Below are 17,179 nucleotides of genomic sequence, written 5' to 3' on the forward strand. Positions count from 1 at the left end.
TTCTCCGCGGAAGGTGTGTCTCCAAATGCCACCGCCGCAGACACCGCTGGGCCACCGCGGGCATCTGTGAGCGCCTCGCCCACGGCTCCTGGGCACTGGCCCGCCACCTCCGCTGCTCTGTAGTTATCTAGAGACCAGCACTCAGCAGCCCGCGCTGCGTTTTATTAGCCCATAACACTCCCTGAAACAGTGCCTGTTGAGAAAATGGCTACCATTAGGCACAAATAAGCACTAAATGGGCTTTTTCCTTTTTCTTTCCATTTTCGGATGGAACCAGTTTTATCTGCACCCAAGTGGTACCACCAGCATCTTCATTACAGAAAACCTTGCTCAGAGCAGCCTCTGGAGAAGCCCGGGTGTTATCCTGGCTATTAGACGGCCAACAGCTGCGAACGGCGAACGGCGGGGCTCCCAGACACACCGGGCCGGCAAGCAGGATCAAAGGAAAACACGTCCCATTTGCAATCTCCCCTTTTACCGCACGCCATGAAAGTGTGGGAGGAGATGTTTTGCTCACTCTACAGTCAAAGGTTACTAATTAAGCAAAGCATTACGGAACCAGAAATACCCGTAAAAGCTGCTATTTAAAAAAAATTTTTTTTTTCACGGTACGTGGGCCTCCCACTGTTGTGGCCTCTCCCGTTGCGGAGCACAGGCTCTGGATGCGCAGGCTCAGCAGCCATGGCTCACGGGCCCAGTCGCTCCATGGCATGTGGGATCCTCCCGGACCAGGGCACGAACCCGTGTCCCCTGCATCAGCAGGCGGAGTCTCAACCACTGCGCCACCAGGGAAGCCCTGCTATTTAAAATTTTAACCCACATCTGAGCATCAGCTAATTACAGGGCCTTTCAAGGGGCTCCTCCGATGATGAGGATCTTTGGTTCCATAATTCACTGATGACAGTTCCGAGAACACAGCCTGCTCAGCGCACTTTAACAAACCGTCAGAATTCAAAGGAAACTTCGCTGCAAAGACGTGGATCAGACGGAGGAAAGCGAACGCCGTCCTGCCACAGAACATTTTGGCAGGAGCCCAGTCCTTGCTCTGGGGGGCCGCTCAGCTGTCCTCTGCCCTGGCTAACTGTCGAGGTCCCTGGGGATGGGGCTCAGATGTCACCCCCTTCGTGGGCCTCTACAGCCACCTGAAGGACTCCGTCCCTCCTTCCTCAGCGTCCGCCAGCACCCTGAGCAAACCTCTATAATCACCTCCCCACTTTCTACGTGATTAATCGCTCAGTGGCCGACTCCTTGCTGGCCTGGGTGCCCCCGAGCCCCACTCCTCCGAGGATCCCAGCCCGCGGCCAGGCACAGGGCAGGAGGCGACAACCCCTTCTTGGGTGAGACACTGGGTGAGCGAACGCTGGGACTGCACTGCAGCACAGAGCGCCTGCCTGGGTGTGGCTTGCATCCATTTGAAGGGAATCAGGTGTGGAATATTCCAGAAGACGTCACCTATGCCAGTCACGGTCTCTAGGGCCCCATCGTGTTGAGTCTAGGAAAGTTGGAGCCTGCCTGGACCAGCAATGTGCCAAGACACCCTCAGAGAAGTAGCGGTGGTGCACTGAGGCTTCCTGGGGGACAACATGACATGGACTTGGCCTCCCACTGCCCTGAGGCGCTGACGGGCTTCTCAGAGATTTTACTTGTAAAGTGCCTCATGCCTATAGAACGCAGAGCCATGCACATCTTAGATACATAAATATAACCGAACGTTCTAGTGCTCCAGCAGCCTGCAAGACAGGTGCCATCACTGCTGTTCTACAGCTGAAGGACCTGAATGGGAGGGGCAGAGCTGGGGTTCAAGGTCCGGTCTTTCTGGCCCCAACGCCTGCACTGTCCTTGTGTCACTGACAGTGTCGTTCTTCATACCATATGTCCTCAGGGACCTTGTCCGTGGCCCCTCCTGGGGGTGTCAGAGGCCGATGCATGGAATGTGATGAAGGCCAGGAGGGTGGCACAAGGAAAGATCTCCCTCAGAGGCTTCAGGTCTGTTCTCTACCTGGACGGGGCCATGTGTGTTTTAGGAGATGATGGGGGTGGGTCGAAGTATGTTCTGCCTTGAGTCTGCAGATAACTGAGCACTGGCCTAGCAAAGAAGTGCCTTTCAAGGCCTTTAAAGAGATGCCCATTCACTGATTTTTTTTTTTTTTTTTTTTTTCGGTACGCGGGCCTCTCACCGTTGTGGCCTCTTCCACTGTGGAGCACAGGCTCCGGACACGCAGGCTCAGCGGCCATGGCTCATGGGCCCAGCCGCTCCGCGGCATGTGGGATCTTCCCGGACTGGGGCACGAACCCGTGTCCCCTGCATCGGCAGGCGGACTCTCAACCACTGTGCCACCAGGGAAGCCCCCCATTCATTGATTTCTGAATGGACACCCTGCTGTAATATGCCTTCAAGGTTAGTAGGAACCGTTCACAGATAAAAGCAGGATTCGTTTGCCCCAGAATGGATATTCATGCTAACCTTTGCCACATCATTGTGATATTTTCTTGGGATAACTTAGTATATGATTGAAAACCAGCTCCAACGAATTTGACCGAGAGAATGGATTAGTACAACATAAACCAGGTAGCAGTCCGTTGGTGGAGTCAGGGCAGAGGATGGAGGAAAGGGGCACCTCGTCCACGTGGCAGGAGGAGTCGTTACAGGGGCCGCGTGTGTGTCAGCTCTGGGATGGGGTCGGCTTGGGCCCCTACCCACCGGGTGACGAAATGCTCGACACATCCTCTTGTCTCCTCTTGGCCAGGAAACGTCTGTAACCCTCACCCCTGGGGTTTGGAACTAAGCTGCTCTTTATAGATGAACATTTACTCTCTAGGAATATTGAAACACAAATGGTTCAAATAACGAATTTCAGGAGAAAAAATTACCTTTCTGGTTTTGAAGTTCCAACTGTCTGCACCACTACCAGAATTTTTAGACTTGCTGAGTTAATGTTAAAATATTTTAGAAAGACTATTTCCAAGGGACTTCCAGTTCTGGAGATATGGCAGACCAGCTAACCCGAAAAGCCTCCGACCCCAAAGCCAGAGCAGAGCTGGACAGAGTGTAACAGACGCATAACAGATGCATGGCTGGGCGCATGGGGAAGCAAGGTCCATGCCTGGAGGCCAACAGAGTGGGAGGTGAAGCTGCAGCCAAACTCGCCGTGAAATCTAAGCAAGCACTGACTATAAGAAAAGATGGTAATCGTCATCGTAGCCTTTGCGGATATAGGAGACAAGGAAGAAGTGAATACTGGACACAATAACAAGTATGACTTGGAATTAAGGAACTTTAGAATCCTGTACCACTGGGAGGAAGACAGAGATAATAACTAACTTTAGACTTTGATAACGTAAGTTTGCCATTTAAAAGTTTTAGGGCAGGCTTCATCCTTCCTTCCAGAAGCTCAAGGCAAAGGAGCTTAGTCCGGACCTGTGCAAAGAAGGTGTCCACTCAGCTCAAAGGACTGGCCACATACGGGGGATTCAGCAAGTAAGTAAACAGAATGAGGATACTGGGAGCAAAGCAGGGCTGGTGTAAGTGTGGAAAGGCGGGTAGCCTGACTAAATGGACGGTACTGAATTGTATTTGCAGGTGCTGCTCTCAACTAACGCTTCTCAGTGCATGCAGACAGATACAGAGACAGACCTGGATGTAGCCCTGCACGCACGTGAGCACGTGTGTCTCCTAGCTCTGTGCGCTCAGAGGGCCTGGGGGCAATGACACCCTAGGAGCAAGGAGCACATCTAGTACCCAGATCTTGGTTTCTAAATGCCACTCTCCACTGAAAGGATCCAAGTTTCCTTGGAGAATGGCTGGGAAGGAAGGTAAAAGGATAAGATAATCCAAGAACACCTTGTGCCAGAAAGTAAGGAGGTACTCCCAGGAACTGGAACCTGTGAAAAGAACACAGGTGCCGGCTGGAGGGCCTCCCACTGGTCAAATGTAGGAAAGTTTGAGCATCAACATAAATAATGACAGCAATGGATTACAATCTGTTACATAAAATAGAAATCCATGAGTCCACACTGATATAAACAAATAAACGAATAAATAAATGAGAAGAGAAAGCTCTTTTGTTTTTTCACAATAAAAGTCCCATCAATAAATGTAGAAGAAATGATTGAATTAGAAAGGTCACAAGTACGTGTCTCATTATACTAATTAATTCTGGCAAAACATAATCGGTGAATGACAAACTAGGGATGTGAGTGGAAAGGGAATGAGATTTTCACATAATCTTGAAGTGTCTCCCCACAAAGTACTTGTTCATTGTGAAAGGGAGGAAAGTAATTTCACAGAGGACAAAAGCTGGTGGACTCCATTTCAATCGAGTGAGCAAAATTAACTCCACCAGGGCTTCCCTGGTGGCACAGTGGTTGAGAGTCCGCCTGCCAATGCAGGGGACACGGGTTCGTGCCCCGGTCCGGGAAGATCCCACATGCCGCAGAGCGGCTGGGACCGTGAGCCATGGCCGCTGAGCCTGCACGTCTGGAGCCTGTGCTCTGCAACGGGAGAGGCCACAACAGTGAGAGGCCCGCGTACCGCAAAAAAAAAAAAAAATTAACTCCACCAAAGATGGGGCATTTCGGTATCATGTTAAACCCAACAAGACACAGTGTGAAGAACTCAGCATCACTTCTGTGACATTCTGACCAAAAATGCATAATCTGGGTCCAATCATGAAGAAATATACACATCTAAATTGAGGGATAACCTAGGAAATGAATGGCCTGTCATCTCTGAAATTCTCAAGGTCATGAAATGACCGGAATGGCCGAGGAACTAATCCAGGTGAGGGGGATGGAGAGACAGGACAGCCAGGTGCAATGTGTGGTCCTGGACTGGATCCTTTTGCTACCGAGGACATTTGGGGACAACTGACAAAACTTGGATAGAGTGTCTGGGTGAAGGGTCATTCTTTGTAGTATTCTTGCAACTTTTCTATGGTTTTGAAATACTTTCAAGGTGAAAGGTAAAAATGAACTTCAGGGCAATCTCAAACTTTTAAGAAATGGCTACAGGCTGGCGGTGAGCTAGCTGTGAGCACGGCAGCCCAGGAGCTGCACACCCGGGGGAGTCTGTGCCATCGCCCACCTGCACTGCCCTGGCCACTCTGAGACACCAGGTGCAGGCCTGGGGAAGGGGCACGGCCACCTCTGGGGAAAGGCACGGAGCCTGCCCAGATCATCCTCCCTGGGGAATGAAGCCTCGGAACCTCTGGAAAGAGATGTGGGCAGAGGCCGGATCACTGACACGTCCTACTGCAGGCCCCATGCATGGGGACCCCAAGGCAGGACCAGAGCAGCAGACATGGTACCTTTTCAACCCCCTGTGTTACCTGGGAAGTTACATACAAACAGGACGGACCCCACGCCCGGAAATGCTGACGAATTGATTTGAGGTGGGGTCTGAGCGCTGGTGTGTCCTGGAATCTGCACTGACCCGCGGCTGGGATGAAGAATGCTGGTTACCTTAGGAAGATGGTCACGAGGCTCCTGTCTGTGCCAGCAAGGCCAGGGCGTCAGCACCCCTCCCTCTCAGCTCCCCTCAGAGCAATCACAACTTTATTTATGAAAATTGGTGAGAAAGTGAACTCTTGGTCTTAAAAGCCAAACCAACAACCAGAAAAGCCAAGTTCACTTATGAACATGAATACAAAAATCTTAAACCCAAACTAAACCAAACAAAATAAACATCAAATTGTGTTTATCTCAGGAACACTGGGACGGGCGAACATTAGAATATCAACATAAATCATCTCACCAACAGATGAAGGAAGAAAAAACATGAACAACTCAGTAGATGCAAAAAACAGTTTGACAAAATTAAACTTCTTTATGATTTTTTTAATCCTAAAAAAAACGCAAAAAAAAACCCCTCCTAGCAAACCAGGATCAGAAAAGCATCGTCTGAACCCAGTACAAACTAGCTGCAAAAACAAGCCTCAAGAATCCCACACAAAACCTCCCATAAGTGTTGTAAATGTCACACTTGATAATAAAGTCTTAAAATAATTTCTTTAAAGTTAGTAATAAAACAAAGGTTGTTCTAACGCTCCTCCAATTCAATATGATACAGGACGATCTAGCCCTCCCATTAAGAACAATAAATAACAAGAAACAGAAAAGAGGAAGAAAGGTTTCAAAGGAAGAAATAAAACTGTCACTAGCAACAGGTGATGTGACTTCTTTACAGAAAACTACAGAAGAATTAACAGACTAACAAGAGATTCTCCAAGCTTCTGGCCGTGAGGCCCTCACACCAGGCTGGCTGGTGGCACAGCTGCAGCCTCAGGTGTGGGCCAGGGGCCAGGCCACTCAAGCCGGATGCCCTCCTGGGCTGAGCGTGTGGTCCGGGGGCGTAACTGAGTCCCTCGGGTCTTGTCTGCAGGAGTGGGTCACAGCAGCCTCCTCTCGGTCAATATGAGGTTTAAATGAGTTAATGTTTGTAAAAGCACTTAGAACACAGGAGAGTTCATTAAATTAAAAAAAAATTCAAAAACCAACTGTGATCTTATATGCCAGCAACAGAGTCAGAAAATGTAACAAAATGTACATACATTGATTAATCCTCCGGACCATCTTGCAACAGCCCTACTGACCCTGTTTTATAGACAAGGACGCTGAGGCTTGTGCACAAGTTAAATTATGTCCAGGACCACAGAGCTAGGAAAGGGGGGCAAGAAAAAGGGGGGCCAGGGCCGCTGGTGCACAGTCCATACTTTTCCAATCACAGTTTTTGAGGCATGCTGATGGTCCCTCAGTTTGCCTGCCTTATTGGGAGCAGAGTGAAGGTAGGAATAGATAGCCCAGTGCTTTTGCCAGGAAGAAGAGAGCTGACAGAAGTAGATTTAAACAAATGGAAAGACGTATCATGTTCTTGGATAGAAAGACGACATCATAAGACCACAGCAAGGAGAGTAAAGCAGTGCGCATGCATGCGTGTGTGTGTGTGTGTGTGTCTGTGTGTGTGTGCATGCGTGTATGTTGGTGGGGATTGGGAAGACCTTACCAGACATTAAAACAAATTTTAAAGCCTCTATAATTAAACAGTGTAGAGTTAGTGCATGAACAGCCTGACTAATAGAACAGAATAAACAGTTCAGAAACAGACCCAAGTGCATATGGGAATTTAATACTACAAATCAGGAGGAGGAAAAAACGGACTTTTTAATAGATGTTCTGGGGACAATTGCATAGCTATCTGCAAAGTGATAAAAAATGGACTCATACCTCACTCCATATAAAAGAACAAATTCCAAATGGATGGAGACCTAAATGCAAACATGAAACCATAGAACTGGTAGTAAAAAAATTGGGTGAATTCCTTTTTAACCTGAGAAGGAGGAAAACCTTTCTATTTAAGACTTGAAGTGCAAAACCTTGCAAGAAAAGATTGATAAATTAGACTTCAATTTTTTTTTGGCATGGCAACAAATTATATATATTGCTGATGGAAATGCAAAATGTACAACCTATATAGCAGAGGCATTTGGTAATGTCTAGGAAATTTACATATACTTTCATTGCTTGATCTCGAAATGCCGTTCCTAGGAATCTATCCCAAAGACTCAGTGGCAAAGGTACAAAATGAGTAGGCAAAAGGCTGAAAACACCTTTAGGTAGAATAATGCCCCCTGCAGGCATCCTCCCAACCACTCCCCCAGGTGTCCACACCCTAATCCCTGGGACCTGTGGGTAGTTACTCCACACAGAAGGGATTTTGCAGATGTGATTAAGGTTAAGAGCCTTGAAATAGGGAGATGATCCTGGATTATATGGGTGGGTCCTGAAAGGTGCGAGACTGGGGCAGCCGAGTGGGTCAGAGGGATGAGACAGATGGAGACAGTTGATGCCTGGGAAGGACCTACCCACCATGGCTGGCCCTGAAGGTGGAGGGAGGGACGTGGTGGCCGTAGAAGCTGGGGATGGTGACAGCCAGCTCCGTCCTAGGACCACCGGCAACAGCCTGAATGAGCAGGAGACGGTGGTGTTCCAGAGCCTCCAGACAGGAACGCAACCTGCCCACAGCTGGACTTCAGCCCAGGGAGCCCAAAGCTGTGAGATAACACACTTGTGCTGTTCCAGCCGCTGGGTTTTGGCTGTTTGTTGTGTCAGCAGCAGGAGAGGAACGCACACCCCAGGTGTCCAGAGGACCAGCTGCACACACAGACTTGCACGTCCACACAAGGGAAGACCACCCACCAGGCATGTGATGTTCACATGTCCTCAAACGAAGAAAGCAAAGCACCTTCTGCATACGGAAGGGGGACACGGGTACGTACATTGCTAACGCTGCAAAAGACAAAAGAGGACCAGCCAGAAACCTACTGTGGGGCTTCTGGGGACGGAGGCAACAGAGTAAAGGGGGAAAGACGAACACAAACTTCCCTGAATATGACCAGCAGTTTTGACTTTGAGATCATGCAAATGAGTTACGTGCTCAAAAATAAATTAAATGTTAAATGTTTGAACAGTTTTTTAAAAAGTAAAAACGAGGGCTTCCCTGGTGGCACAGTGGTTGAGAGTCCGCCTGCCGATGCAGGGGATGCGGGTTCGTGCCCCGGTCTGGGAGGATCCCACATGGCGCGGAGCAGCTGGGCCCGTGAGCCATGGCCGCTGAGCCTGCGTGTCTGGAGCCTGTGCTCCGCAACGGGAGAGGCCACAGCAGTGAGAGGCCCGCGTACAGCAAAAAAAAAAAAAAAAAAGTAAAAATGATATTTAAAGAAAGCAACCTGTAAAAATTGAAGCGAAAGAACAAAACGAAGACACTGAAATGAATGAAGCTAATCTGTATTAGGTTGGTGATAGAAACACATAGAGAAGAATCTAGACTCAGTATTTTGGCTGTACATCCACAGTGTAATACGGTCTAAGGACAAATAAGTTGCATTCAGCAGGCTCCTTAGCAGTATCATGGGCATTGCAATTTTGAAACTCTTTATAGAATAATAGGATAAAGAAAATAAGTAATTTTGTTAATATTTCTAGAAAGCACACTTTTAGTATAAAAGTTACTGAAAACGTAAATTCAAAGTTAAGTAATCTTAAATTTGAATTGGAAATATCAGTACGAACTCACGATGTTTCCAAAAATATGCGTTTCCTCTCTCTATCCGCCGGAAAAGTCTAGAAACAATGACCAGTCAGCAGCAATGAGCACCCTCCCCTCCCCTTAGTGCCCAGATTATGGGCTTTAAATACGATTTGACACTAAACAAAACCAGGTAGCAGCGGCTCAGTTTCAGCTTCAGCTCGGCACTCGAAGGCACAAGACGCTCCCGGGAAATCCCCCTGCATCAGGAACCAAGGAAATCACCTAAGATCAGTTATCGTGAAGTCAAAACACCTAGAACATGAAGGGCTGCCCGCTGGCCAAGATGGGTCAGTGTCAGGTTCAAAAAGAATGATGATTGTAGGTGACTGAAACAGACTGAAAATACAGAGAACCCGTCCTGTCCTACTGACATTCAGCAAAAGAGAGAGCTGGGCAAAAAAGGAAGAAAGAAAAACCTGTTGACCCTGGGAGCGACTGGGAACCGGTTCCTCGCTCTGCAATGCCCTGCCTTCCTGTGCTCAGGGTAACGACCTGACCTGAGGGAGGAGGGAAGCGCTGCTTCTCGGAGCTCCAGCTACTAAACGCGGAAAGACTGATAGAAAGTTGCCATTTTGAGTATCTGCAGATGATACTGAATTCAGGCAAAGGTCACCGATGGGTGAGACCACTGTATACAAAGCTGACGGGAGGACAAGGCAGGGACCAGGCTGTGCCGATCGTGCGGTGTCCCTACGTTCTCTAGAGTGGGACCCTGAGACCCCATGTGTCCTAATGTCCCGCCGTATGAAGCCCCCAGCCCCGCCCAGGAATTACTCTCCACCACAGTGACCACGACAACTATCCAATGGAGGTTTTAGAACGAACTTCCTGTTTACAGGAAACACGGGGGCAGGGGGACACGTGAAGTGACACTACAAGGATGCAGATGGGAGGGCTTCTGCTTCTCCCATCAGAGATGCTTCTCCGATGGAGGGCATTCCACGGGACAGGGGACTGGGGTTTGTAACAAGGCAGTGGCAGGGGAACAGAAGGGGCTCTGGGTGAAAAGGGCAACATCTCTAGTGGCAGAAGGCAGCTGAGTGGTGGGCGGGGACAGGGTGGGCTTGAGGGGGTGCTCGGGAGGATTGCAAAGGGTGCAAGGGAGCTTCTGGGGGCGATGGGCTTGCTCACTATCTAGACTGTGGCAAGGGCCTTACAGGTATACAGACATGCATGTCTGGGTCAAAACTTAACAGACTGTATACTCTAGAAATGTCAAGTTTATTATATGCCAACTATACCTTGAAAAAGCTGTTAAAATTTTTTTTTTAATGATTTAAGAGACACGACAACCAGAGGCACAATGTGAACTCTGTGTGGATCCTGTTCTCATCAAAGCCACAGTAAAAAGACATTTTTGGAAAATCTGGGGACATTTGAATGTGTACTGATTATTAGATGATATTAAGGAATGTTTATTAATTTTGTCAGGTGTGATGATGGCATTCTCATTATGAGGAAAAGCATCCATAGTTGAACGTAAAGTTATCGAAGGAAGACGAGTGCACAAGATGAGAACAGGTGTGCAACCCAGATGCAGACCAAGAGACAACATTCCTAACAAACATTCCAGAGCCTTCCCGTACGAGGCCCCAGAGGGGACCAGCGCTCTGACACCAAAGACGATGTTTTCTTCTCTGGGACTTTGTCCTGTGGACTCAAGTCATGAGTCTGGCTTCTCTTGCTCAACACTGTGCTTGTGAAATTTGTGCCTATTCAGTGCTGAATACGTGGGAATAAAATGACGTGTGGTCTGAGATACGCAGTGGCCACCAGTGGAGAGAAGGAAGGAGGGGCATATGGGGCGGGGGAGTACGAGGCACAAACTAAGCTACAGGATGTGGTGTACCCCACGGGGAATAGAGCCAATATTTTATAATAACTATAAATGGAGGACAACATTTAAAGATTGTGAATGGCTACACTGTACACCTGTAACTTATATAACATTGTACAGCAACTATACTTCACTTTAAAAAGGTGCAAACTGATAGGCGTGAAATAAATAAGATATAAGGATTTAATGTATAGCACAGTGAATATAACCAATATTTTGTAATAACTTTAAATGGAGTATAATCTATAAAAATATTGAATCGCTATGTTGTACAACTGAAAATAATGTAATAGTATGAATAGACGATACTTCAGTAAAAATTTTTTTAATTGAAAAAAAAAACCTCAAAACACTCCAGCAACAATAAAAAGTAGGACTAGATGGATCTAGAGAAGAGACGAGACGAGCCTGGGTGATGGGTGTGTGTGGGAGCTCATGAGATCACGCTGCTTCCTTTTGGGTATGTTTAAAGTGTTTCAGATTAAAAAGACCAAGAGATCAGCTATGGAACAGAAGCTCGAAGCAAACGGAGTGTGGAGAGAAGCGCTATGTGTTCCCCCATCTCTTCCTCTCCTCGGACAGACAGAAGGAAGGACCCTTCCCAGACCCCCTGCGGCTGCCCGGAGCCCATGGCTGTCCTGGCGAACAGAACCCAGGCAGAAGGAGTGTGGACGCTCCGAGGTCTGGCTCTGGAAGCACAAGACACAGATCTTGAGTTGAGCCACGGAGGGGTGGGCATCTCCACTCCTGTGGCCCCGCCTGGCCTGACTCCCCCTCGGAAGCCCTGGGAGTTTGTGTCCTTGGCGTTCACCGTGCCCAGCTGTACTGCTGTCCAGTGACACCAAGGACAGACTCTCGGCTTCTGTGTCCCTCCGAGCACTCGCCTGGCTCCATCTGGCAGACTCTGAGACGCCAGGATTGGTTTCCAGGAGATACCACAATTTTTCTCCTTGATTTTCTTCGATGCGTTTTCAAGTTCCCTTTTATTCTTTTGGTTTTCATTTCCAGGGGATTTATTTTTTCAGTTTGATGGGACGTAGGGGCATACGGTGATTTTTTTTCTACATAAATAATTGTTCCAGCCCCATTGATTGATCAGTTCCAAATAGCTGGTTCCCATTGTCAGAATCCTGCAGAGGTTTCTGGAAACAGTTGCTTAATGAAAGTTTTGAAGATGTAGATGGATTTCGTGCCCTGATTCACGGCCAGTTTCCAAGAGCGAATTGTCTTGCAGTAGAGCACAAGCACAGTCACGAACATCACTAGGGTTTTACTACGGACAGTAACTATTTGGAAACTTTACCACCCCCGTCATGCGGCTCTTCGTCCGTTTTCTCGGCTCTTAGAACAAGGCGCTTCTGGGTGGGTGGGATTCACCGAGGCCCCTGTGACCCTCCCTCTGACGCACGAGCCCTGTGGGGCTTGCTATCTTGCTATCGTGCTTTGAGTCAGAGGCAAAGTTTTCCCTAAGGTCGACCCTCAGGATCCCCGTGACCTGCCCCCGGCTCTTCCCTACACGCCCTCATTCCAGCCATCCGGCACCCCTGCCATCCTCACAGGTAAAGTGCATGTTCCTCTCCCAGCAACCTGAGGGTCCTTCTCCTGAGAGAGAACTTTCCTCCTTTACAGCACAGACTCTGTCTGTTTTTGTTTACCACTGTGCCCCTCGAGCCTAGAATAGTGCCTGGAAATAAACGCGCTCTACAAACATTGCTGAGTAAATGCATGTTCATTCATTCATCTGAGAGAAAAGTTGTACCAGACAATCCTCTTAGTCTGTTCGGTAGCTAATTGTGATATAGAATTAAAAGAAGAATCTCAACCAACGACGCCATCAAATTGGGGGAACTTACTATATATTGAACCACAACTTGAATGTTCACCCCGTGATCACTTCTCCCACCCCCCAGTAACAGCCCAGCCTGACATCCCGTTTTCCCCCATCTTCCCACACCCTGACCCCGGCATCCCAGCCGCCTCCAGTCTCTGGTTCTCCTCCTCCAAACATCACCGCCTCCCAAACTACCCAGAGGCAGCTCCAGCTATGGATTCATCACTCTGCAAAGGCACCAGTCAACCGTCTCTCAACTTTAGGCCCCAGTGTTACCCTGTGGAAACTGCAACTCTCGGCTTCAAGGAGACCATACCTGTCCCTCCACAATCCACCTGGAGATGGACGTCTTCCCGTCGTAGCCGGGTCGGAACTGCAGGGTGGCTGAGCGAGGACTGATGTTGGAAATGACCAGATTGGATGGGGCACCAGGGAGTTCTGGAGATAAATGAGAGGGGAAAGGTGGAGATTTAAATTCTGTCACAGCTTAGGAAAGGTATCAACATGTCAGCAAGTAAACAGTTCCAAAACGCCTTTATATCAGAACACGGTTTGTTTTCACAACCACGAAGATGAGAAGCACAGCTTTCCAGGAATGTGCTCACAGCATGACTGCCCCTCCAGCGGGGTGGCCCGTTAGGCTCCAGGCCACGTGCCGTGTCACTAGAGACCTGTGAATGTGGCTCCCAGATGACAAACCATGAAGGTCGGGTCATGTCTCACTCATCATCTCCCTGAACAGCAGGTGATCAGTAGACACTTGTTGAGTGAAGAAAGGATGGACGAAGGCAGTTCTTCCAGGATCCTCAAAGAACCCAAAGGACCGACCGTCCCTCCTCCCTCTGACAATGACCTTGAGGGCCTTCGAAAGAGGCGGGGGGAGCGTGCACCCCGTGCGTCTCCAGGCAGCCTGACGTGGGGAGGTGTGCAGGTCCTGAGCCGTAGGCTTCCTGGCTCTGGTTTCCAAGACAACTGGATCCAGGTGAGAGTGCAGGACACTTCCTGCTCTGCCGGTGCTCGGTCGCTCTGGCAGCTAAACGAGGGGCGGGGGGTCCTGCACGAGGCTCCCCCCTCTCAGGCTGCCTGCGGCTAAGCCTCCTAGCTGAACACAGGCCCTGGGGCGGGTTGCCCACTCCCCCCAAGGAGCCTGTCCCACTCAGAAGTGAGATACCGTGACTTCAAAATGAGAGCTCTTACGTTATTGGGCGATGCAAACACTCTAGAGAAAGACAGCAGGATGAAATGAAGGCGAAAAAGATGCAGTGGGAGCAGCAGAAAGGCTCTCAGGCCGCGCCGTTACCTGAGGAAGAGCTCCTGAACTCGCCCGTGTTTGGGGTATTTAAGACCAGGTCTCGCACAGGGACAATAAGACCTCTTTGGTGATCAGTTCAGTATTTGCACAGGCAACGTCGCTAGACCCTCACAGGTCCTTTCCACATCACGTCTAATGAAGTTGAAGAGGAAGATATTTAAATCGAAGGACAAGTGACTCTGTTTTGCATATTTCTCAGCTCTCTGGATTCTTCAGCTGGTTCTTCAGCCGTTGATGGATGTAAACTTTAAGCACGGCAAACGGAACACAGCCCCCAACGGGATCGTCATCACGTGATTTTGCTCGGCCTGCCCTAGGATGGACCCCCGGCTACAGGTGACTCGAACCGTCAGGGAAGGAACAGCAGCCCCAGGGCCTCCTCCGAGCCTGGGTTATCAGGGTCACTCGGCACAGCTGGGCCCGTGTCCCCTCCAGCACTTATCTGTGTCCAGGGCAGAGCTGGTCACAGTCACGCTGGGGGCGGAGGTGAGGTCAGCTCGCCCACTTCCCAGCCCCGGCTGGATGGTGTCCAAGCCGTCCGGGGAACAAGCTGGTCACGCACAGGGACGCGTCCCCCGTGTTACCCCGGTCGCTGCACGTCAGCCGTGTGTCTAACAGATTAAATCATGTGCCATCATCATCACTAGTTATTAAAGTACTAACGACATTTTAAATGTGTGCTTTGGGAGCTGGCTGTTTACGTAGAATAACTGAATCTCTCTGGAAGCCAAAGACTTCTTTCTTAAGAAAGGATACATGTATTTTGAAAATATCTTTAAAAAAACATCGGATTGCCTCAAGCGTGGTCCCCGACCAGCAGTGTGGGTGCCACCTGGGGCCTGTTCCACTGCAAGCTCTCCAGCCTCACCCCAGACCCAGGAGTCGGCCATGCAGGACTGGGCCCAGCACTGATCTGGGGGGAAGCCCTCGTGATTCTGATGCTCACGACAGCGTTAGAAGCGTCACTGCCTGAGAGGGAAGGCAGTGGTGACCGCTTATCAGTAGACAGGAAGCCTTGCTTCGGGACCCTGGGGGCTCAAGGCTCCCCTGACGCCCAGGAAGGTAGAAAGTGCCCCGTGGGGTCACAGCGCTCAGAGGACAGGAAACACTCCCTCCTTCTCTACCACCCCGCGGCTTCTCACGAAACACAGTCCCTGTGCGGAGAGGCGGTTATTCCTCCGGGGAGTTTTAAAAACTGTATACATTTTATTTGTTTTGTATTCTCTTCAGGTCCCCTGTGGTGTGCCACGCTTCCAAGAAAATAATTAGATTACAAAACCCTAACTGGGCGTGGGGGTAAATGCTGGCTTCAGCCTTTCCGGGCCTGATGAGCAAAGCCTCTTGCGCTTTGTTCCCAAAGACCAAAACGAGGCCAACTGACATTTTTTAAAGAGCAAGAGACCTCTGGCTTTAATTACAGAACGGAAGGGATGGCCCCATGACATCCTCTCACACCCACACGTATTTTGTGAATTCCTTGGAAAAACACTTTCATTTTAAACATAAACTTTGGAGAGAAAAAGTTGAGTGCAATTTCCAAAGCGGGATGAGGGCAAACGTTTCGGAGGGCACCCTGACTTCCAGCAAGCCCGGAGAGCAGGGTCACCTCCGCCCTGCTGTGCGCAGACACGCGCTTCACCCTTCACGCCCCTTCCTTGCTCCCCTCCCCCTCTGTACCTTTTCTCCCCGCCTACCTTCTCCTCGCTCCTTCCCTCAAGCCCACATTTTCACTGTTTTGTTGAGTGAATGCAGTTTTGTGCTTCCTGGTCTTAACTGTAATGTTCATTGACCCCCGACCACCCGAGCCAGGAGCTGACACCCCTCTTTTAAAGGCCCCCAGGGACTTCTGCACAAAAGATGCCTGTCAACTCCGAGCGTGAGAAACGGCCCAGGGAAACGCGGCAGCGGGGACGCCAGGGCCCGAGCGCACTGACCTGGGGGCACCCCAGAAGAGATAGTGGACGAGGTGGCCAGGCCAGCGCCCACGGCGGTGAGGGCCGCCACGTCGATGGTGTAGGTGGTGAGAGAGGACAGCCCTTGGATCTTATACTCGTGCGTCGAGCTGTTGAGAGTGAGCTCCAGCCGCGAGTCGCTCTTCCCGTACACCTCCCAGGAGATCTGGTAGCCTGGAAAGCAAGCGAGGGCACAGGGTTAGGCCCGGGGTCCCGGGGACAGAGGCTGGGCCACCCGTTTATCTCGGAGGATCTGAGCAACAGCAGGGAGCTCAGCCGGGCCCCCTGAAGTCCACTGCGAGTCCACAGCCCCAGGAAATAAGACCCTGGGCTGGGCCCCTCCATCGGGCCGCTGGACCCACAGGGGCGGCAGGAGGTCGGGGCTGGCATCTTGGCAAGCTCGGTCCCCGGAGCATGGACGGAGGGGCCTGAGGGATGACTGGCAGCCTGCGGTGCTCGGTGCAGCCTCTTGTCAAATGATAGACGTGCTTCATCCGTATTTCCATTTTTAGAAGCTGATATTTTCATTACACGGTACCCTAAATCAGCAGCTTGCTCCTGGCTTGCAACTAATTTGTGGAAACACTGCCACTTTTCCCTGTACAAATGATTGATAAAACACTTTTTGCCTTAAAGTTTCTCTCCCCCAGGGCACGAGTGTCACTTCCAGCTCTGCCTTCCCCTTCGAGCCTGTTTTCCGAGCGACATCTGATCTCCTCTGTACTCGGATCGTCCGGCGGGGCCTCATCACAATTATTTCAGCCAGTGCAGTTTGGGGCTTAGAGAAAAAAGACCCTGCCAGCCCCTGGGTCAGCCCCCTGGGAGGGGGCGTCTGTGATTAGAGAACATTTAAGAGTGTCTCCTAAAGAGGGAGGTGGAGATGGAGGGCGCTCCCGGGAGGCCAAAGGCAGGGTGCTGAAAGCGCTTGTTCTTCCGTCTTCCCAGCCGATAAACTGGGGAGACAGAAGTACTGGGAGGCGTCTTCTCGTTCCTCTCCCTCTGATGAAAGCAATAAACAGAGTGAGAAACTCGCAGGTAAAGAAGAATTTAGAGGAGAGCGTCCCGGGACCTCAGTGTTTTGAAAACAATAAAATTTTAATGTCAGAAGCCACTGCCCGTCTGCTGCCCCACAGTCTGGCGACCTCTGTGTGCTCGGGGGCTC

The 17,179-nt window shown here is 50.0% G+C and overlaps 1 protein-coding gene across 1 annotated transcript in view; it reads right to left on the reverse strand.

The window, feature by feature from the left end:
* Positions 1 to 17,179, reverse strand: part of SDK1 (sidekick cell adhesion molecule 1) — a gene marked incomplete at its 5' end in the record, with an annotated part of 846,211 nt that overhangs the window by 121,558 nt on the left and 707,474 nt on the right. The window contains 2 exons of the mRNA XM_082645911.1: positions 13,070 to 13,191; positions 16,000 to 16,191. Of these exons, the coding sequence (XP_082502037.1) occupies positions 13,070 to 13,191; positions 16,000 to 16,191 (314 nt within the window). The remainder of the gene's footprint in view (positions 1 to 13,069; positions 13,192 to 15,999; positions 16,192 to 17,179) is intronic.

This window comes from Mesoplodon mirus (assembly GCF_964341445.2).
Source record: "Mesoplodon mirus genome assembly, chromosome: 15".
Classification (NCBI taxonomy): domain Eukaryota; kingdom Metazoa; phylum Chordata; class Mammalia; order Artiodactyla; family Ziphiidae; genus Mesoplodon; species Mesoplodon mirus.